Source organism: Lactuca sativa, chromosome 8, assembly GCF_002870075.4.
Source record: "Lactuca sativa cultivar Salinas chromosome 8, Lsat_Salinas_v11, whole genome shotgun sequence".
NCBI lineage: Eukaryota > Viridiplantae > Streptophyta > Magnoliopsida > Asterales > Asteraceae > Lactuca > Lactuca sativa.
Window position 1 is genome coordinate 47,367,324 of NC_056630.2, and position 25,117 is coordinate 47,392,440.

General features: G+C 36.0%; 1 protein-coding gene across 1 annotated transcript; it reads right to left on the reverse strand.

The window, feature by feature from the left end:
* On the reverse strand, positions 1-24,459 carry LOC128127699 (uncharacterized). Its single transcript, XM_052766374.1, has 5 exons — positions 23,947-24,459; positions 23,372-23,887; positions 262-419; positions 105-119; positions 1-4 (listed from the first exon to the last, which is right to left on the reverse strand). The coding sequence occupies exons 1-5, from the start codon at positions 24,457-24,459 to the stop codon at positions 1-3; spliced, it is 1,206 nt and encodes a 401-aa protein (XP_052622334.1).
* Positions 24,460-25,117: the final 658 nt, after the last annotated feature.

Below are 25,117 nucleotides of genomic sequence, written 5' to 3' on the forward strand. Positions count from 1 at the left end.
TCACCTGATCATTATGTAAAACAAAATTGAAATATTTAATTACCTCACATGTAATTATTCATACTACAGTATAGATTCTACAACCAAATCCATTATCACATTACCAGTTATCAATTAAGCTTGCAAAAGGTAAAAACCAATAAATCATATAACGTATTACTAAAAAAAACAATAAGGCTTCAACTATATGAAGCTATGAATTTCAGCGAACAATTCAAATTGAATGAACATTTTGAAAAATAACAAATAACAATCACTCACTTTTGCACTGCTAAATGATACATCTTTTCAACATCAGTAAATTTCTTCAATTTCTCATAATAAAGAGCATAGGCCTGGTAAAATAGTGACCTCTTGTTCGCAATGTGATTCGCCTTTATGTTGTCCAGAACAGCACCGGGGTCATCAACAAAATCCAACTTCACATACACAACAATAACATAAATATTAAATATGAATGATTTTTCAATCTAAGCATAGTTGCTAAAAGAAAACAAATTTCAATTTGTGACAAGGAACTACAGGAAAAATAGATTTAGGGTTTTGTGCTTACCAGAGCGATGGGAGAAGAGGATATGCGCCATTGTAGGTTTTGATATCACAAGTCAATGAAGAAAATAGATTTTCATTATTGATGTTGGAGTTATTAGCCATAGTTAGACCTTTGGGTGAGGTATGTGCATGTGGGAACGTCTGTTAGGCAGGGAGACCTAAACAATTGAGTTGACAAAAAAATAAAATTCAAAAATGCAGTCAAATTGACAAAAAAACGTAGATTTAGATTAAGGGATCGAACAACATACTGATTTTGTGGAATCGAGAACTTCCCTGGGAGAAATCGATGATGGCTAAGAGAATAGGTTCGACTGAATCAATGAAGCACACAGTCAAATTGAGTCCCAATCATGACGATGGCGATAATTAAATCCCTTCCTCCCACAACCACCGCGTCCACCAATGTTTGGTTCTTGATTTCCTACCTTAAACCCTAAATCCCTATGGCATCGATCCGATGATGATTCAAAAACGAAATCACGAGAAAAAGAGTGAGAGAGAAAGAGAAAGAGAAAGAACGACAACAATCGTAGCTTGAAGATGTACGATGGGTTGCAGTGCTTCAATCGTAGCTTTATAGGAGAGAGGATGTACTAGCCGGAGGTAGTTCAGTCATTCTGGATGGAAACGGGAGGGATACGATTTTGTGGGTGTCGATGGAAGAGGCAATAGGGTTTTAAATAAACTAATTTGCCTAAATTAAAGGATATATGATTTAATAAATTATTTATTAAAATTAAATAATACTTGGCCCATATTAAACCCTACATCCACACAATATTTGTACATCCACATTTGAACCTACCTCTCTCAAGTTTATTTATATCACGCGTGCTAACTCCATAGTCATCAAGGTTTACTCAATAGGCACGAAGTCACATCGTCACCAAGGTTTATCAAATAGACACGAAGTAGCATCGTCACCAAGGCTTACTCAATAGGCACGAAGTCACATCGTCACCAAGGCTTAATCAATAGGCACGAAGTCGCATCGTCACCAAGGCTTACTCAATAGGCACGAAGTCGCATCGTCACCAAGGCTTACTCAATAGGCACGAAGTCGCATCGTCACCAACTATTCCATCTACCTATGTTCTACCAAACATTTTTGTAGATATAAATATAAACACAGTTTAAATCATTTAACACCCGTATAAAAACATCAATTCCAAGCCCATCTCAAATAGACAAATAATATATAACACATAGCACATATTTCATAGCTAATACTTTATATTTATGTGTTAGAAGAAAGTAACTATACAATTACTTGATCAGAAGATGATCGGACAGCACTACGGCTTGTAGAAGTAGTATTTTTCGGTGAAACCGGGAAATCTTCACAAAAACCGGGCTTCTCGTAGGCAGAGCTTCGGCTTGGAAATTTCACTTCTCGGTATCTTGGGGGCTTCGGGACTTCCTTCGGGGCTCGAAAATGATACCGGGGCTTCGGGGTATCTCTTGCACGAAAATCGATGCAAAACGGGAGAGAGAGAAGAGAAATTAGCAAAGAAACTCGGCTGCTCTCGCAAGGTATTTATAGGGGCTGAAACTGGGATTATGTTGGGCGTAATTCTCCAGTTACGCTGAGCGTAACTCAGATAAGTCCGATGACTCCCCCCCTTCGGATAATATCGGATTTTATATTTAAATTAAATATTTTAATTATTTAATAAACTTCAAAAATTCATATCTTCCTCATACTAGCTCCGTTTTTGACGTTCTTTATATCCCTGCGAAGGTGAGACTACGCTCTACAACTTTCGTTTAGACTCCATCGGCGAATTATAATTTATTTTTATTATTTATTTTTAGTAGGCCGGTACAGGAAAACTCCGTTATAAATTCATAACTTTTTCATCCGACGTCCGGTTTCGTCTGACTTTTTATCATTGCACTACTAATAATGAGATCTTCGATTCTCGTTTAGATTGCTTCGACCAAAAATCACTCGATCTCAAGTTCGAGTTTCGGGCTGCATACTGCTAAACTGGAACTTAGAAAAATCTTAACTTCCTCATATGAAGTCAGATTTGGGCGTTCTTTTTACGCACGTTCACGGTTTAACGAACTCTATGACTTCTGTTTAGATAGCTAAGGCTAAATATCGCTCTAACGTAAATTGAAGATTTACGTCACGCTGTGTCGTATCGGTTCTGTCGCGAAACTTCGATAGGTCATAACTTCTTCGTTATAACTCGGATTTCGGCATTCTTTATATGTGCGGAATCCTTGTAACCTATACTATAACTTAGTTAAGATTATTCATTCTAAATAATCTTCTATAAAAAAATTCATTTTTGACGCTTATCGTCTCTAAATTGACTAGCCCTAATCTACGGGCGTTACAATTATCTCCCCCTTAGGATGATTACTTCCCAGAATCATCAACAAAATAGGGCTTGAACAATGATTCCATACGTTAACTTTCCATCCTAATTAATAACTATGATGCTCTATCTTTCATTTGCTCTTCATACTATGTTGGACTTTCAATCGTAATCTTCAAGTTACAAAATAAATCCTTATTGTGGACTCCTTCTTCTTCTTAGGATAAATACATTCCTTTACCTATTGTAACAGACCAATGGGTCGTGTCCCAATGACCTCTCATTGTAGTCGGACTCAATTTAATACAACCACTAGGGTCGGAATAACCATGATCCTATTAGCCATTACCGAAACAAGGGTAATGACATACTTGAATAAAACGGAATCAGTTACTTGCTTCTTGGTAACCTTATGACTTTCCCTGATCCAAGTGCGAGTCCTGTGCTTCTGGTAGTATAGATATCTACTACCATTCACACCTACTCATACTCGTCCCAAGTATTGTCTCGCAGTCAACCAAGTCACCATACATAAATCATATAATCATTCAGCACATTAGATAACAAAACCAAGGTTTATATTATTTCTTGAAACGATTACACAAAGGTTCAAGTTCACCCTATATTATGCCACTAATAGGCTACACTTCCTGATACAGACTTTATATATTGATATGAAGTCTTCATCTTTTAATCCTCCTATCGTTTTCTTCTTCGTCGAGGAGCATGTGGAATGCCCTTGGCTGTGGCAGTGCGTTTTTCTTTGGGCAGTCTCTAGAAATATGCCCTTCTTCGTTACATCCATAGCACACCTTCTTGTTAGTTGCACATTTCTTGGCGAAATGCCCTATCTTCCCACATTTGTAGCAGGTCGTCTCCTCGCTACACTTCCCGATGTGTTTCTTTTTACACTTATCACACCATTTAGCTTCATCTCTTCCTCTAGATTTCGAGAATTCGGTTTCGTTGTTGATCATTAAAGATCCTTCATGTTTCCTGTTCTCTCCAAATTCAGCTCTCTCCAGACCCTTTTCTTTTATTTGGGTCTCAACATTTTTGGCTACTCAGATGGCGGCTTTCAGAGTGGTTGCTTGCTTGACTATCAGACCAAAGTTCATTGGTAATCCATTGGCAAACTTGTTGACCTTGGAAAGTTCAATTAGAATTAGGTATGGAATAAGCTTCATTTTCTCCATAAAGCTTGTAGCGTATTCAGAGACACTCAATTTTCCCTTCTTCAGATTCTGGAACTCATTGTTGATTTCCAGAAGATCCTGCTCAGAGCAGTATTGCATTTTTAGTTGCACCACGAACTCTTCCCAAGACATCTTGCTAGCTTCCCTCTTGGGCATCGAACCGGCCAGTAACTTCCACTAGCTCTGTACTCCATATTTTATCAAATGAATTGTAAGAGCGGTCTTCTGTCTGTTGCTACACTCGCAACTTTCAAACATCGTATCCATCTCGGAGATCCAGTCCATAACTTTCACCGGTGTCGAGCTCCCAGAAAGACACGATTGTTTGGATGCCATGAAATCCTTGTACTTGCATCCACGCCCGTCATTTCCTCCATCCTGGTTGTTTCGGAGAACTATTGGTGGGTTGGCTTGACCAACGGTCCCACTGTAGTTCCCTCCTTCTGAATGCCCTCCATTTACTTCGGGCTCTTCCACTTGAATTGACAGTTCTTCACGATTTTGTCGAAGCAACCTCCTAGTCTCTTCCATTTGACGATCCAACATCGTCTGCATCATTGCTTGTACACCAACCATCATCCTTGGCTAAGGTGTTGCTGCTACAACAGGTATTTGCTCAATCACTGGTGGTTGATTCCTGTTCTCATTTGTGTTTCCAACTCCGCTTCTAGTTCTTGCCATTCTTGATCTATACATCGAATAAGGTGAGTTTAGATCCTCATTCATGATAGATACATATATCATCCTTATCACTCCGAAATGTTTACATGCTAGTTCAAATATTGTAGACATACACTTAGAATCCTAAACACATAAGGTTTCCCGATTCGGTCGGCAACAAACCATAGATCTGAACAAATAATATCATATATGGCAACATATAACATTTAGCACATAAAAGAATTTTTAGGCAACTCTCCTAAAATAAACTAGTGCTTGTGTCTAAAATATAACAGACACACATCTCACAATCTTCACTTAGCATTCTAAGTTTAAGTCTAGAAACCCTACAAATTCCTAGTTCGCTTAAAATAATGTTATGATACCAACTGTGACATCCCCAATTTCACGGCCAGAAAACAATGATTTGTTTATGCTTTGTTTTTTTTTAAATCAGAGTAATCGTTTAAAGAAAACTGTTGCAGAATTTGTTCCCAAAACAAAATATGATAAAATTTTATCAAAGCATTTCTTAAAGAAAAGTATTTTCATTATATAAAGTTCCAGTACAGACACATAAGCATAAACAGAACTTACATTTATTTACACTAATGATTTACATCTCCTTCAATCCCTCAGTGAAATATGTCTTTGTATTGATACCTGTGATACAAAGATAATTGAGTGGGTCAGGCTTGGGAGCCTGGTGAGCATATAGGGTTTTCAACCCACAATAATACATTTATTATTCAATCATCAAAGCATTTCTTAAAGAAAAGTATTTTCATTATATAACAAAATCTCGGGATGTCATGTTTCGATACAGAAACATAAGCATAAACAAAACTTACAATTATTTACACTAGTGATTTACATCTCCTTAATCTCTCAGTGTAATGTAACTTCATATCGACACTTGTGATACAAATAAACTTGAGTGGGTCAGGTTGGGAAACCTGGTGAGTACATAGGGATTTCAACCCCACAATGTTATATCATATATATAATTTAGAACTCACAAAATATACAATTTCATCATATATATATATATATATATATATATATATATATATATATATATATATATATATATATATATAAGCAACTATCTCAGTTGTTGCTCCCAACGACACTATCCATACTCTCAGACTTAAACTTTACCTCTTTACTTAATCCATACTCTCGGATCTAATACATGCTCTCAGATCAATAATTGTGCCCATTCCATACTCTTAGACTAGGGACAAATGTCTATGTCTAAATCCATAGTCCCAGATTAATGACAAATAACTATGTTCCTATCCATACTCCCGGATTAAAGACAACTAACTATGTCTTAATTCATACTCCTGGATTAGTGACAATTGACTATGTCCAATCCATACTTTTTGACTAGGGACAATGACTATGTCTAATCCATGCTACCAGATCAATGCCATATTTTAAAGTTCTCTTCTCCGTGTATATCTCACTCGTACTCATAAGAAGATACTAGCCAATATTCCTTATAATTAATTTAGGTTTACTCTTTATCCTAAATCATAATATATTATCAGGTATGCTCTTTAACACGTATCTAAGGCAACATCAAATAATTCTCACATAAACATACATTGAATACTTCAATCAATACTTGTATTAAAATCATGTTCATGAAAGGGACTATGCTGTGACATCCCCAATTTCGCGGCCAGAAAAGACCGATTTTTTTATGCTTTGTTTTTTTTAAATCAGAGTAATCGTTTAAAGAAAACTGTTGCGGAATTTGTTCCAAAAACAAAATATGATAAAATTTTATCAAAGCATTTCTTAAAGAAAGTATTTTCATTATATAACAAAATCTCGGGATGTCATGTTCCGATACAGACACATAAGTTAAAACAGAACTTACAGTTATTTACACTAATGATTTACATCTCTTTTAATCCCTCGGTGAAATATGTCTTCGTATTGATACCTGTGATACAAAGATAACTGAGTGGGTCAGGCTTGGGAGCCTGGTGAACATATAGGGTTTTCAACCCACAATAATACATTTATTATTCAATCATCAAACAATCAATGCAAATACCCATCCCCATATCTCCTTTATTTCTTAAGGGTTTAACCTAAGAACCAATTATCCTTCATTCCTTCATTCCTAAGGATTTACCTAAGGAATTGGCACAAAGTCCATTGCTGCCAAAGTTTATCTATCATATACTAAATCCATAGCTATCCGGCACTAATTCCATAGTCATCAAGGTTTACTCAACAGGCACGAAGTCACATCGTCACCAAGGTTTATAAAATAGGCACGAAGTCGCATTGTCACCAAAGCTTACTCCATAGGCACGAAGTCGCATCGTCACCAAGGCTTACTCAATAGGCACAAAGTCGCATCGTCACCAAGGATTACTCAATAGGCACGAATTCGCATCGTCACCAAGGCTTACTCAATAGGCACGAAGTCGCATCGTCACCAACTATTCCATCTACCTATGTTCTACCAAACATTTTTGTAGATATAAATACAAACACAGTTTAAATCATTTAACACCCGTATAAAAACATCAATTCCAAGCCCATCTCAAATAGACAAATAATATATAACACATAGCACGTATTTCATAGCTAATACTTTATATTTATGTGTTAGAAGAAAGTAACTATACAATTACTTGATCAGAAGATGATCGGACAGCACTACGGCTTGTAGAAGTAGTATTTTTCGGTGAAACCGGGAGATCTTCACAAAAACCGGGCATCTCACGGGCAGAGCTTCGGCTTGGAAATTTCACTTCTCGTGATCTTAGGGGCTTCGGGACTTCCTTCGGGGCTCGGAAATGATACCGGGGCTTCGGGGTATCTCTTGCATGAAAATCGATGCAAAACGGGAGAGAGAGAGAAGAGAAGAGAAATTAGCAAAGAAACTCAGCTGCCCTCGCAAGGTATTTATAGGGGCTGAAACTGGGATTATGTTGGACGTATTTCTCCAGTTACACTGGGCGTAACTCGGATAAGTCCGATGACTCCCCCCCTTCGGATAATATCGGATTTTATATATAAATTAAATATTTTAATTATTTAATAAACTTCAAAAATTCGTATCTTCCTTATACAAGCTTCGTTTTTAACGTTCTTTATATCCCCGCGTAGGTGAGACTACGCTCTACCACTTTCGTTTAGACTCCGTTGGCTAATTTTGAATTTATTTTTATTATTTATTTTTAGTAGGCAGGGACAGGAAAACTTCATTATAAATTCATAACTTCTTCATCCGAAGTCCGTTTTCGTCTGTCCTTTTATCATTGCAGTACTAATAACAAGATCTTCGATTCTCGTTTAGATTGCTTCGACCAAAAATCACTCAATCTCAAGTTCGAGTTTCGGGCTGCATACTGCTAAGCTGGAACTTAGAAAAATCCTAACTTCCTAATACAAAGTCAGATTTGGGCGTTCTTTTTATACACACTCACGGTTTAACGAACTCTACGAATTTTGTTTAGATAGCTAAGGCTAAATATCGCTCTAACGTAAATTGAAGATTTACATCACGTTGTGTTGTACCGGTTCTGTCGCGAAACTTCAACAGGTCATAAAGTCTTCGTTATAACTCGGATTTCGGCGTTCTTTATATGCACAGAGTCCTTGTAACCTATAGTCCTATACTATAACTTAGCTAAGATTATTCATTCTAAATAATCTTCTATAAAAAAAAAGTCATTTTTGACGCTTGTCGTCTCTAAATTGACTAGCCCTAATCTACGGGCGTTACAATTATCTGCTCCTTAGGATGATTACGTCCCAGAATCATCAACGAAACAGGGCTTGAACAATGATTCCATACGTTAACTTTCCATCCTAATTAATAACTGTGATGCTCAATTCATCTACTCTTCATGCTATGTTGGACTTTCAATCGTAACCTTCAAGTTACAAAATAAATCCTTATTGTGGACTCCTTCTTCTTCTTAGGATAAATACATTCCTTTATCTATTGTAACATACTGATGGGTCATGTCCCGATGACCTCTCATCGTAGTCGGAATCAATTTAATACAACCACTTTGGGGGGGGGGGGGTAGCTATATTTAAAATAGGGTAAACATAACTTACTTACAAGGGGGGTTTAGCTAGGAGTCGAGTTTTGCAGGGGCGGAACTTCATCGTTGAATCTTTCTATGAAAGATTCGTGCAGCGTTTCAGCGCTCACCTTAGTATACTAAAACTATAGAAAGAGAAGTCGAATCACAAGGGACCGAAATGCTCAGGGGAAAAGAAGAGAAAGACTCTTGAATCAAGAGAATGGTGAAAGAAATATGAGAGCTAGAGGCTCTTATTTATAGTAATTGAATTTACAAAAACTGTCCTCTATAATTACATAATGACCTTATAGTTATATAAACGACTAAACACCCTTTCATAATACTATTTTAAATAGATTTAATACAAAACTTCAAAAATGGTCTCTGTGGTTTTCGAAAATATCAAGTTTAGTCCCTAAGTTCAAAAAACCTCACAGATGGTCCCTATGGTTTCAAAACTTTTAACAAATGGTCCTTTTCGTTAACTTTGTTAGCCTTTGGCCGTTAAGTGAAGGGTATTTATGTCATTTCACTGCCACAGGGACCATTTATGAAGTTTTGCCTTGTTTATATATATATATATATATATATATATATATATATATATATATATATATATATATATATATATATAAATATTTAATATTAAATGGTCTCTCTCTCTCTCTCTCTCTCCTATTTAATGGCAGATGAGAGAAAATGGAATCATCGCTAAAAGAAGAAAAACAGATCCTAAATTGAGTTGCTCTTAAAGAAAATCAGATTAGTGCAGTTCAAAAAGAAAAGAATCACTCACATCTACTGTTTCTTCTTCCTGTTTCACTAGATCTCACTGCAATCGATCATGGATCCCATCTCTCTTTTCTCTCTTCTGTTTTCTGGGGTATACATATAATCAAATAGTTTGGGGTCAACTTTTATTGGTATGGGACCAAGTCTTTGGGCAAGCACTTCATCTTGTACCCTGATGAACTGTTTGCAACGAATACCTTCTCTATGTCCGTGACCCATGGTGGGAAGTTGTATACAAAGAATGAAATATTTTGATACTACTTGAAGAATGGAATCGAGCCACAAGTCTGAAAATCGAGCCATAAAACTGAACAGATCTGAAGTCGATGAGATGGTTCTAAGTAGTTTGCAACATACAAGAACTCTAATGAGTTTAGACAGGAATAATCAATGTTCTCGAAAATTTGGTGTAAAATTTTCTTGTTATTACTTGAGCCTCAAAGATCTAGGTTTGTTGTTGCAGATGTGTGTGTTCACTCGTACACACCATGTGTTCACTGAAATGCTTGACCAAGAGGAACTACCGATTTTAACCGAGATTATTAATCAGCATCTGATATCCAATATAAATTCAGAAAAATGAATTCTATGATAGAAAAGTATGATATCCATATCAAATTTTTCGATGATTAAGATAATTTCTTGTTTATGGTGTGATTAATAAACAAAATTCTGAGTGGAATTGTGGGATTTTTTTGTTTTTTTCAATACCTTATGAGACAGGTAGATGGTGTTTGAAGAGAAAGTCGTTTCCGGTTTTTTCTCCACCAAATACGGTCGCTGGAAACAGCATATAATGACTAGGAAATATCATCTGGGTCTCATGCTCACCCAGTCTAGCAACCACAACCAGTGGAGGCTGATTCAAAGGTCGCTTAACCCTAGACAAGAGTTCCTCTGGTGCTGATTCAAGTATTCTAACATGGATTGAAGCTCTGGTTATGGAGGTTTGATTGATTGGACCTATGTAATTTCTGGGTTTTCTGTACTAGAGATGAAGATGAATTAAGAAACAGGAGAAATGCCTTTGGATCGAATACCAAACCATATGATCTAAACTGAAATTGGGAGGAACAAAATGGGTTGATATCTCGACTTAACAGTTGATTGTGATGTATGTGAATGAAGATGATGAATAAACGAGTTTTTTTTTTTTTTTGAGAAAGAGAGAGAGAGAGAGAGACCATTTAATATTAGATAATTATATATATATATATATATATATATATATATATATATATATATATATATTAATAAACAAGGCAAAACTTCATAAATGGTCCCTGTGGCAGTGAAATGACATAAATGCCCTCCACTTAACGGCCAAAAGCTAACGGAGTTAACGAAAAGGACCATTTGTTAAAAGTTTTGAAACCACAGGGACCATCTGTGAGGTTTTTTGAACTTAGGGACTAAACTTGATATTTTCGAAAACCACAGGGACCATTTTTGAAGTTTTGTCTTAACGATATTTGTACTAAACTAATGTCGAAAGTACTCAACAATAGTCTTATAGTGACTGCATCGCCAATACCTTTCTAATGATATATACATTTACATATATATATATATATATATATATATATATATATATATATGTATGTATGTATACGTATATATGATTTATACTTTATTTTAATATGTAAATATGTTATTATAATTTATAACTCATTCATATGAACTCCTTTTTTTACGTTCTTTATATCTACGCGTAGGCGGGACCGTACCCTACAACTTTCGTTTAGACTCCGTCGGCTAATTTTGACTTTATTTTTAAAGTTATTTTTAACAGGCCGGGACAGGAAAAGTCCGTGAAAAATTCATAACTTCTTCATTTGACGTCCGTTTTCGTCTGTCTTTTTACCGTTGCGCTACTATTAACGAGATATTTGATTCTTATTTAGGTTGCGTTGGCCAAAAATCGACCGATCAAAATTCGAATTTCGGACTGTGCACTGCTATGCCAAATCTTAGAAAAATCATAATTTCCTCATATGAAGTCAGATTTTGACGTTCTTTTATGCACACTCTCGGTTTAACGTATACTAATACTTTCATTTAGATAGCTAAGGATAGAAAATATTTTATCATAAATTCACTTTTTACGATTCCCGGTGTCGTGCTGGTTTTGCCGAAAAACTTCGACGGGTCATAACTTCTTTTTTATAACTCAGATTTTAACGTTCTTTATATGTACGAAACCCTTGTGACATATAATATAATTTGGTTAAGATTAGTCATTCTACATAATCTCCTATTAAAAAGTCATTTTTGACGCTTATTGTCTCTAAAGTAACTAGCTCGAATTTGCGGCTATTACAATTATCTCCCCCTTAGGATAATTACGTCTCGGAATCATCAACGAAACAGGGATTTTATAATGACTTCATATGTTATCTATTCATCCTAGGTAATAACCATAACTTCTATGTTTCTTCGAATGAGTATCTAACTCTTGGATTTCATGACTGCTGACGGTGCTCAATCTTGCACCTGCTCTTCATACTATGTTGGACATTCAATCATTGACCTTTAAGTCATAATCTCGACCCTTATTGGAAAATCCTTATTTTTTTTAAGATAAGTTCTTTCCTTCTTACCATAATAGACCGATGGGTTATGTTCTAATGACCTCTCATTGTATGATGCAATGTTTAGTCTCAGGTCTTTTAGAGTCAAATTCCAGTCTTGAAGACAACTTCCTTCATGCTCTAATGTAATATAATCACATTCTAGCATGTAGCACTTCTAGCTACAAGCTCTTATAATGATCGTGATACTTCTATTGATCGTTTTGATTATCTTTCACTTTTACTGTCTGGCTTAAGTCAGATGCTGCATCAAACTTGATTCTCTGAACCACGTAACATACTTATCTTAGTCGAACTCAATTTCACAAGACCACTAGGGTCGGAATAACAATCATCTTCTTACTCATTACCGAAACAATGGTAACAACATACACGAACAAAACGGAATCAATTACTAGCATCTTGGTAACCTTGTGACTTTCCCTGATCCAAGTGTGAGTCCTGTGCTTCCGGTAGTATAGGCCTCTACTACCTTTCACACCTACTCATACTCGTCCCAAGTATTGTCTCGAAGTTCTCCAAGTCATTATCACAAAAACAATTTTAACACATACAAATGTGTCCAAACAATCATATAATTTTCCTTAGACTCTACTAGTACTTCTTCCATGCGTATCTTCTATCATGAATTTTGCTTCAACTTGGTTGGTGATGGAAATGTCAGACGATGGGGTAACTTCATGGATTATACCAAAAGTCTTTCTTTCGGCTAGTCGAATGTGTACTTCTCCCGTACTAGACATATTATTTATTAGACGCATTCTAAAGGCAAGATATCACTCTTACGATATCTTCACATAGGTACCATTCAGTATCGTAAGCCTTCTCAATTCCTCCATTTACTAAGTTCACTATGAGTGTTTACCAAGATGTTTTGCACACCAAAGCAATCGTTTAGTGTATCGAGACGAGAATATAGATAGAGGGAGGTTTAGACGTGTATTCCTCCTTATTCCTTCGAAAAATTACATGTCAGTACTAATATCGTAATTAAATGTTTAGAAATCAGAACACATAAAGTTTCCAGATCCGGTCGACAACAGACCATAGATCTGATCAAACGATAGCATCATAAAGCATCACACCTCGTTTAGCACATAAAAGCAATTTATGCATCTTCCCTAAATGAGCTAGTGCTTGTGTCTATTCGGGTGTACTTCCTAAAATATATTAGACACACTCCTCACGGTCATCGCTTAGCATTCTAAGTTTAAGTCTAGAAATAAATCCTTATTCCTAGTTCGCTTAAACTTTTGCTCTGATACCAACTGTGACATCCTTGTTTTTACGGCCAGAAAAGACTGATTTTTTTATGCTTTGTTCGAAAATCAAAATAACCTTTATAAGAAAAGTGTTGTGGAATTTGTTCCCAGAGAAACATGATAAATCCGTTATCAAAGCATTTCCGAAGAAATGTATTTTATTCATTTAAACTGTTGGGATGTCATCGTCAATATAGAAACATAAGCATAAAAAAACTTACATTCATTGACACTAGTGATTTACATCTCCTTAATCTCTCAGTGTAATGTAACTTCATATTGACACATGTGATACAAATAAACTTCATTCGTTCAGATTGGGAAACCTAGTGAGTACATAGGGATTTCAACCCCACAATGTTATATCATATATATAATTTAGAACTCACAAAATATACAATTTCACCATATATATAAGCAACTCTTACCCTACCCAGTTGTTCCTCCCAATGACACTATCCATACTTGTTAGATGCCATTTTTTGCATCTTATAGGATAGTTTTTATTATCATTTTAGCATCATATTTTATACATTTGCATTTCATTTATTTAAATAATGTTCAACTCATGTCTTTTGTTAGAATTCCCGTACTGCTCATGTTTTTATGTCAATTTCAGATAGTTCGAGTGGAGCAATACTTTGGGAGCAGTTGGATGTGCGTTTGGAGCTTAAAATGGAGCTTGGAACTTATGGAGTATGTTGTGGAATGATTGGAAGATGCTTTGGTCAAGAAACTTTTGATCAAATTGATCACACACCTTTGACCCCCTGTCAGTATTTTGACCATATCTCATGAACCGTAACTCCGATTGAGGCGATTCAAAATGATCTGAAAAGTAGAAGAAATTTTAGACGTCTTAGGCACACCATATGATTGCAGGTTTCCTTTATGCGATCGCATGGGGCCTTCATGCGATCGCAGGTTTGGTCGCAACTTGGATTTGAGGTTTTTTTTTGCCAAAAATTCATCCGGGAGTGAAAACTCAATACATGCGATCGCAGGTTGTGTACATGCGATCACAGGTTTGCCAAAAAGTGCCAAAATAGCATCCTTCTTCAGTAAAAAGCCCCGTGACTCGTTTTCAATAAAACCTACGATTGTAGGTTGTCTACATGCGATCACATGCATGTCGTTTTTGCTGTTGGACGTATAAATAGACCATGATAGCATTCCTATCACCTAAGTTGGCGATTCCAGAGGTACCAGACGATGACAATACGATTTTGGAGGCGTTTCTTCTCCAATTTCAATGATTTCTGTAGATCTGATGATTGTGGATCATCTCCTTCAAGTAGATTAGTTATATTAGTTGTTTGATGTCTCTTTTTATCTGTTTTCATCATATTTTTGCCATGTCTGGCTAACTCTAGTTGTCAGTTCTGCATAAGACAAATACTTTTCATGTGATTGATCATTAGATCTGGTTGTTGATTTGTGTTTCTATCTAGATTCTTCAGTTTTGAGCTTAATGAATGTTTGATTTGAATTCTTGTTAGTCTAATCACCTAGCTAGGGTTTTATCATTCTAGTTAATCAATTAATAGAATTTGTAATTGTTCTAATAAATTGGTAAAAGGAACAAGTATCAGATTGGTTCCGTTTTGGAATTTAACTCTGGTATAAACTATAAAAATCATATCTTTATGCTTCCGAGCTTGTGAGAAGTATTGGGTATTGTTGGGAATTTTACACAGATAATAAAGATGCTTTTCTGATTTAATTAACAGATTGTTTAATTGAACAGTAAAAAGTTAGCGTTAATTGAAGAGTTTGTTTTGTTTAACTAAATAAGGTAAAAGAGAAATTACTAGGGCTTGTTAGTTTTTCTCAGACCAGCTTAGATAGAACACATCTCAAATAACCAGGTCAATGTTGACTGCATAATTAGAAAAGTCACAGCAGAGCTAAAACCATTTTTATTATTGATTTTTGTTTACTTTATTACCACTGCACTTCTAGTTATTAGTTTTAATCACCCCCCCTCCCCCCTTTAAATTATGTTTCTTGACTAGATGTGTTTGATGCAAAAAGGCATTGACTTTTAGGTTGTGTCCCTGAGGATTCGATCCCGCTTCCCTGTGCTATATTTTTAGTGCAACCAGCAGTGATAAATTTATTTGTTTAATACGTGCGCGACGGCATGTTAACAAATTGGCGCCGTTGCCGGGGACACGGTGCTGCTAATTGTTTTGTGCCAAAATCTTTACATACAAGTAATCTAGTCTTCAGGTATGGTCGAGCCAACGACCTTAAAAACGGGCGGCTTTCTGGGAGGCAACCCGATGAGTAGTTTTTAGTTTTACGCTTTCAATAAAGAGATGGTCGCAGTTCCAAGCAAGCTTGGGGAAATCAGAGGATCTTCAAAGTCGCTGATATTCTGATTTTTCGCCACATTGTCGTCCAAATTAGATTTCTACCAACTTATCAGGTACATTCATTCCTAGCTGCACCTTTTTTCCCTTATATTCTTTATTGAGCTGTTCATTCCTCTCTAAGCATTGAGGACAATGCATCATTTTAAGCCTGGGGAGGGGGTTAGTGTAAAAATTTGCATTTTTGTTCAAAATTTTAATTTTTCAGCTTTTTGAGTTAAATTTTTCAAAATTTTCTTTTTTTCATTTTATTTTCTGCAGTGCATTTTTCATACTAAAAATTCGAAAATCCAAAAATAATATTTTATTTTCTATTTTTATTTTTCTGCATTCATAATAAAAAAACCCAAAAAGATTTTATTTCTGGTTATTTTTACTTTTATTTTCTGCATATAAAAAATCAAATCAAAAAAATTTAAAATTACATGAGATGAGGATATTATTTACATTCGATACCTCTGTTAAGATTAAGTGTGATACTTACCGAAAATGACGGTCTCATTACAATCAATAATAAGAATTATCTTTTCAAGTGCTTTAAATGTTTTCAATATGAACCAACATATGAGCCAGTTAATTTACACAAGGAAAGTGTGGGATGGAAAAACGAATAGTGTTTTGAAAATAATTTCCTTGAATGCCTTAAAAAGAACCTAGATTGGATAGCCCTTATCATTCCTTGAAGTACCAAACCCTATAGTTTTTGTGCCTTTTGAGGTTAGGAGGGAACTCTTGTTATACCCACAAAATAGTTATCATTTTTGAAGTATTGAAGATATGGTGGGCCTCAAAGTAAAATTCACGCCCAGTCGATATATATGTTAGAAATGGTATATCAAACAACTTGAAGAAATCTACAATTCAAAGTTAAATCCATGTCAAGTTCAAGTCGAAATCAAGAAACAAACAAGTTAAATCTAAAGAATTGATCAAGACAAAGAAGATGTGTGGTATGATGAGATTGATCCCTCAATAGTGGAATCATAGGGGTAAGCTTGGATTTTCTATCCATAATGGAGCTTACCATGTTTACTGGACGAGTTCGGAAAAAAGGAGGGGTTGGTCAAGCTAAGTTTTTATAAACGAATTTTCATGAAATTATTTTTAAAAATACATTGTATTCACAAATTTAATTTTGAGTAAAAATTATTTGCTCAAGCTTGGTTTAACTAGTTAAATATGAATTATGAATCATTAGCATAAAGTATTGAGACTGTTGTTTAGGTAGTGATTTCATTGGAGCTTCCTCGTTGTGAAATCTGATCATATGACAAAAAAGTGAAGTACTTTAGTTTAAGTTTATGTTTTATTTTATTTTAAATTCTTTTTAGGTCATCTACATCTTTCCATTTGTTTATAATGTTTTATCTTCTTCTTACTTGAGGGCAAGTAAGGTTTAAGCTTGGGGAAATTTGTTAGATGCCATTTTTTGCATCTTATAGGGTAGTTTTTATTATCATTTTAGCATCATATTTTATACATTTGCATTTCATTTATTTAAATAATGTTTAGCTCATGTCTTTCGTTAGAATTCTCGTATTGCTCATGTTTTTATGTCAATTTCAGATAGTTCGAGTGGAGCAGTGTTTTGGGAATAGTTGGATGTGCGTTTGGAGCTTAAAATGGAGCTTGGAACTTATGGAGTATGTTGTGGAATGATTGGAAGATGCTTTGGTCAAGAAAAATTCAATCGAATTGATCACACGAAGATAGAATATGCAATCTAAAGTTAAAGGATGTTGCTGACAGCTTTGACCCCCTCCCAGTATTTTGACCATATCTCATGATCCGTAACTCCGATTGAGGTGATTCAAAATGATCTGGGAAAGTAGACAAAATTTTGGACGTCTTAGGCACAACATGCGATCGCAGGTTGCCCTTATGCGGTCGAATGGGGCCTTCATACGATCGTAGGTTTGATCGCAACTTTGATTCGAGGTTTTTTTGTGCCAAAAATTCATCTGGGAGTGAAAACTCAATACATGCGATCGCAGGTTGTGTACATGTGATTGCAGGTTTTCCAAAAAGTGCCAAAATAGCATCCTTTTTCATTAAAAAGGCATGTGACTCGTTTTCGGTAAATCCTGTGATCGCAGGTTGTCTACATGCGATCGCATGTGCATCGTTTTTGCCGTTGGACGTATAAATAGACCCTGATAGCATTCCTGTAACCTAAGTTGGCGATTCCAGAGGTACCAGACGACGAAAATACGATTTTGGAGGCGTTTCTTCTCCAATTTCAAAGATTTCTTTAGATCTGAAGACTGTGGATTATCTCCTTCAAGTAGATTAGTAAGATTAGTTGTTTGATGTCTCTTTTTATCTGTTTTCATTAGATTTTAGCCATGTCTGGCTAATCCCTAGTTGTCAGTTCTGCATAAGACAAATACTTTTCATGTGATTGATCATTAAATCTGGTTTTTGATTTGTGTTTCTATCTAGATTCTTCAGTTTTGAGCTTAATGAATGTTTGATTTGAATTCTTGTTAGTCTGATCACCTAGCTAGAGTTTTATCATTCTAGTTAATCAATTAATAGAATATGTAATTGTTCTAATAAATTGGTAAAAGTAACAAGTATCAGATTGGTTCCGTTTTGGGATTTAACTCTAGTATAAAGTGTAAAAATGATATCTTTACGCTTCCAAGCTTGTGAGATGTGACATCCCCATTTTTCACGGCCAGAAAAGATCAATTTGTTTATGCTTTGTTTTAAAACCAGAGTAATTGTTTAAAGAAAACTGCTGCGGAATTTGTTACCAAACCAAAATATGATAAGAATTTATGAAAGCATTTCTTTAAAGAAATGTATTTTCATTAAATAACAAAATCTCGGGATGTCATGTTCCGATACAGACCAAAAGAATAAACAGTATAAAATAGACCTTACAACGGATATTTATAAATACCGATCTATAATGCAAAATCTCTCGTCAAGTCCACCAACTTATACTCTTGCGGCATTACCTATAATGCAAAGAAAACTGAGTGGGTCAGGCTTGGGAGCCTGGTGAGCATATAGGGTTTTCAACTCACAGTAAGATATTATATTATATTTAATCATCAGACAATCAACCCAAATTACCCATCCCCATTATCTCCTTTTGTTTCTTAAAGCTTTACCCTAAGAGTCAATTATCCTTCATTCACTCGTTCCTAAGGATTGACCTAAGGGATTGGCACAAAGTCCATTTACTACCACAGTTTATACAACAAGCACTACGTTAGATAGTCGCCAGAGTTTATACAATAGGCACTATGTCTCATAGTCACCAGGGTTTACACAATAGGCACTATGTCTCATAGTCACCAGGTTTTACACAATAGGCACTACGTCTCATAGTCACCAGGGTTTACATAATAGGCACTACGACTCATAGTCACCAGGGTTTACACAATAGGCATTACGTCTCATAGTCACTGAGGTTTACACAATAGGCACTACGTCTCATAGTCACCAGGGTTTACACAATAGGCACTACGTCTCATAGTTATCAAATATTTCATCTACCCATGTTTTACCCAACATATTTGTAGATGTAAAATATATATACGGTTTCAATCATTAAAAACCTGTATAAATCATCCATTCCACACCCATCTCAAATAAACAAACAATACATAACACATACCACGTATTTCATAGCAAATACTTCATATTTATGTGTTAGAAGAAAGTAACTACACACTCACACAAAACATATAATTAATACATTCAAACAATACTTGTATTAAAATCGTGTTTATGAAAGTGACTATACACTTACAAGATAAGACGATGACCGGACGATACCTCGTCTCCTAAAACAATCGTTTCCTATAAAACGGGGATGTTTTCTTGAAAACCGGGCTTCTCGCGGGTAGAGTTTTTTCTCGGAAACTTTACTTCTCGGGATCCTCGGGGATTCGGGTCTCGGGAATGATATCGGGGCTTCGTGGTATAACTTGCATGCAAAACGAGGCAATAACAAGTGAGAGAGAAGAATTTGAGCACAAAACTCGGCAGCCCACGGCATCTATTTTTAGGGGCTGATCCATGCGATTACACTGGGCGTAACTTCAGAGTACGTTGGGCGTACTCCCTCTACAAGCAGTACGCTGGGCGTACTAAGTGGATCAAACCGAATGCGTCACTGGTTATGGACCCGGGGCACTCGAGTGGTGGGTTAGGGCGACCTGGCCCAAGCCAGACCATGAACCATGAGTACGTTGGGCGTACTCCGCATTTCCAAACTTCTAAAATTCATATTTTTCGCATACGAGCTCCGTTTTTTACATTCTTTATATCCACACGTAGGTGAGACTATGCTCTACAACTTTCATTTAGACTCCGTCGGCTATATTTGATTTATTTTTATTATTATATTTTTAACAGGCCGGGACATGAAAAGTCCGTTAATAATCCATAACTTCTTCATCTGACGTCTGTTTTCGTCTGTCTTTTCATTGTTGGACTACTATCGACGAGATCTTCGAATCTCGTTTAGATTGTTTCAGCTAACAATCACTCGATCTAAAATTCAAGTTTCGGGCTGCATATTGCTAAGTCGAAACTTAGAAAAATCATAACTTCCTCATACGAAGTCAGATTTAGATGTTCTTTATATGGACACTCTCGGTTTAACGTATTCTACGAATTTCGTTTAGATCACTAAGGCTAAATATCGCTCTATCGTAAATTCACTATTTACGTCGCACAGTGTCGTGCCGATTTTGTCGAGAAACTTCGACAGGTCATAACTTCTTCATTATAACTTGGATTTCAACATTCTTTGTATCCATGGAATCCTTGTAAGATATACTACAACTTAGTTAAGATTAATCATTCTAAATAATCTTCCATCAAAAAGTCATTTTTGATGCTTATCGTTTCTAACTTGACTAGCCAGATCTACGGGCATTACATGAGAAGTATTGGGTATTGCTGAGAATTTTACACAGATCATAAAGCTGATTTTTCTGATTTAATTAATAGCTTGTTTAATTGAACAGTAAAAAGTTAGGTTTAATTGAAGAGCTTGTTTTGGTTAACTAATTAAATAAGGTAAAAGAGAAATTACTAGAGTTTGTTAGTTTTTCTCAGTACCAGCTTAGATAGAACACATCTCAAATAACCAGGTCAATGTTGATTGCATGATTAGGAAAGTCACAGCAGAGTTGAAACCATTTTTATTATTGATTTTCGTTTACTTTATTATCACTGCATTTCTAGTTATTAGTTTTAATCACCCCCCCCCCCCCCCCCCTTTTATATTTTGTTTCTTGACTAGATGTGTCTGATGCAAAAAGGCATTGACTTTTAGGTTGTGTCCATGAGGATTCGACCCTGCTTCCCTATGCTATATTTTTAGTGCAACCAGCTGTGATAAATTTATTTGTTTAATATGTGTGCGACAACGTGTTAACAATACTCTCAGACTTAAACTTTAGCTCTTTAGTTAATCCATACTCTCGGATCTAATCCATGCTCTCAGATCATATAATTGTGCCCATTCCATACTCTCAGACTAGGGACAAATGTCTATGTCTAAATCGATACTCCCGGATTAATGACAAATAACGACCGTTCTTTGCCTGGGTAGTTTAGTCACAAAATCCATGGTGATGTCTTCCTATTTACCCATGGGTACATGTAAAGGTTCTAAGCTCCCATATGGATTTTGATGTTGTGCTTTAACTCTCGCACATGTTACACACTCAGCCACATACTTTGCTACATTGAGCTTCATCGTCAACCACCAGTAGTAGGGTTTCAAATCTCTATACATTTTAGTGTTGCCGGGATGAATCGAGTACATTTTCTTGTGAGGTTCTTCCATCAAAAGATCTCCTACTCCTCCCGTCTTAGGTAGCCAAATCCTATCTTGGAATACCTTCAATCCTTGATTATTTGTACCGAAAACCAACGTTTTACACAAACTTTCTTCCTTTTGGTCATTTTTCTCTAAAGCTTCTTCCTGATATTTCTTGATGCTTTCCTCAATCATTGAGACAACTTCTATTCTTAACACTTTTGTCCTTCTTCTTTCAAGGCTCACTTTTCGACTTAGAGCATCAGCTACAACATTTGCTTTACCAAGATGGTAAAGTATTTCACAGTTGTAATCCTTATGCAACTCTAGCCAACGTCATTGCCTCATATTCAATTCTTTTTTATCAAAGAGATACTGGAGACTTTTATGGTCAGTGAAGAGTTTTCACTTCGTGCTGTAAAGATAGTGCCTCAATATCTTTAGTGTGAATACTACCACTATCAACTCCAAATCATGAGTGGGGTAGTTCTTTTCATGTTCTTTCAATTGCCTCGAAGCATATGTTGTCACCTTATCGCTTTGGGTCAAAACACAACCCAAACCCAACTCTAGATGCATCGTTATAAACTGCGAAGTCTTCAACTCCTTCAGGTAAAGAAAGAATCGATGCTTCACATAACTTCTTCTTTAGCTTCTCGAATGCTTCTTCGTGTTTTTCACTCCATGTATATGTAGCTCCTTTACGAGTCAAAGTTGTCAATGGAGTAGCTATCAAAGAAAAGCCTTGGATAAACCGTTGGTAATATCCAGCTAATCCCAGAAAGCTTCAAAGCTTCGTGGGGCTTTTTGGTCGTTCCTACTTCATCACAACTTCAATCTTAGTTGGGTCAACCATTATTCTTTCTTGGTTAACCACATGACCCAAGAATTGGACTTCTCGAATCCAAAAATCGCATTTGGAGAACTTTGCATACAACTTCTCCTTCTTCAAAACTTCTAACACTTCTTGCAGGTGCTTGCTATGTTCTTGCTGGCTCTTTGAGTAAACCAGGATGTCATCTATGAACACTATCATGGATTTATCGAGGAATGGTTTACAAACCCTATTCATCAAATCCACGAATGTTGTTGGAGCATTGGTTAGTCCAAATGACATAACCAAGAACTCATAGTGTCTGTATCTTGTTTTGAATGCGGTTTTTCAATATCCTGCTCTCTTACTTTTAGCTGATGATATCCTGACCTAAGATCGATCTTTGAGAAATAGCTCAAACCTTGAAGCTGATCGAATAGGTCATCAATCCTTGGAAATGGATACTTGTTCTTTACCGTTGCCTTCTTCATCTCCGTATAGTCTATGCACATCCTCATGCTTCTATCTTTCTTCTTTACGAATAACATCGGAGCTTCCCAGGGTGATGAATTAGGTCTAATGAGACCATTTTCCAACAATTCCTGAAGTTGTGTCAGAAGTTCCTTCATCTCCTTCGGTGTTAATCGGTATGGTGCTTTTGCTATTGGCGTTGATCCTAGCAACAAGTCTATTCGAAACTCTACTTGTCAATCAGGGGGCAGTCCAAGAAGATCTTTGGGAAAGACTTCCGGATATTCACACACAACTAGTATTCTTTGCATCTCCTTCTTCTCCTTCTTAGGATCTATCACAAATGCCAAGTATGATGTGCATCCTTTAGACAAAAATTTTCTGGCTTTCATCAGGGAAATGATTCCAAAATTTACCCTGGGTTTGTCCCCGTACACCATAAATGACTCTTTTCCAGGTGGGTTTACGCTCAATATATTCTTCTTGCATAGTATCTCAGCATCATTGGCGCTAAGCCAATCCATTCCCAGTACGACGTCGAAATCATTCAACTCAATGGGTAACAACTCAACGTGGAATTTGTTTCCATTCAAGTCGATGACGATATTTTTAATGCAATTGCTAATAGGTATGAATTTTCCACTAACAACTTCTACAACTAGAGCATTATCAAGTTTATCTACATGCAATACTAATCTTCCACCAAATTTGTGTGATATAAAGGAGTTATTCGCTTCGGAATCAAACAATATATTAGCAGGCAATTCATTTACAAGAAAGGTACATGAAGCGACATCCGTTGCATCCATTGCGGCTTCCAAGATCATTTGGAAAGCTCTCGCCTTCGGCTTCGATGGGACATTGGGCCTTGCTGCCTCCTTCTTCTTCGAGCAGTCCCTCGAAATGTTCCCTTCTTCATTGCACCAATAATAGACTTTCTTGTTGAAGTTGTATTCATTGGCATAGTGCCCAGGCTTTCCATACTTAAAACAAATGACCACCTCGCCACATTTCCCAAAGTGCTTCTTCTTGGACTTCTCACACCATTTTGCTTCGCTCCCTCCTCTCCAGACTTCCTTGAACCAGGCTTGTTTTTCTTGTTAGACCTTGCAGATCCCTCAAACTTTCTCTTTTCTCCACCCTTAACCTTGCTAGTGGCTCCTCCCTTGATCATTTCCTCAACAGACTTGGCGGCCCAGATAGAGGCCTCTAGAGTAGGTTCCTGACGTACTGGCACGACATACTCCCATGGGAATCCCTTTGAGTATTTGTCGACTTTCGTCGGCTTGTTTGGAACGATGCGCAAAGCAAACTCCATTTTGTCTATGAAGGCCTTGGTGTATTCATCAATGGACATGCTTCCCTTATTTAATGTCAGGAATTGGTTCTCTAGCTCGAGCAGATTTCTGGCCGAGCAGTACTTACGCTTGAAGTGCACTAAGAACTCTTCCCATGTCAGCTGTAGTTGCTCCCCAAATTGTTCCACCAACGAATAGCGCCACTTCTGAACTGATGCACTGCAAATGTGGTTTGTAGCTTGTCTTTGCAACCACATGTTATGAAGGCCAACTTGTAACGATCCGAAAATCTTGCCGTAAACGACGTTAGTTTTTCCATTACTCGAAGGACTATTTAAGCAAAATATTTTAGCTTTATGAGTTTAAAATGGAATAAATTAAATAAAAATAGTATTATTTAATATCCAAAAGAATTAATCAAAATTAAAAGGGTCTCAATTAATACCTAAAATAGTTAAGCGATATATTCAACAAGTATAAAAATTTAATTAATTCATATTTGTGGAATAGCAGTTAAAAATAATACATTAAAACATGTAAATGACGTAGAAGGGTTAAAATGTCTACAAAAGAAACTTGATTTATCTAAGTAATTGGTAAAGGGTTAAAATAATTAATTGGAAATAAGTTGAGAGGTATATATATATATATATATATATATATATATATATATATATATATATATATATATATATATATATATATATATATATATATATATATATATATATATATATATATATGAATTAAAACTCATATGTAAGGTGCATTTGGTTATGATCGAAAAGGGATTCATTCGATTAAAAAAAACAACAAAGTTGAAGGACCAAAATTGAAAATATGTCTATAACTCCTAATTAATGAATTAAAGGGATGTAATTGATTTTCCCTTTAAACCCTACGTCTGTTTTCTTC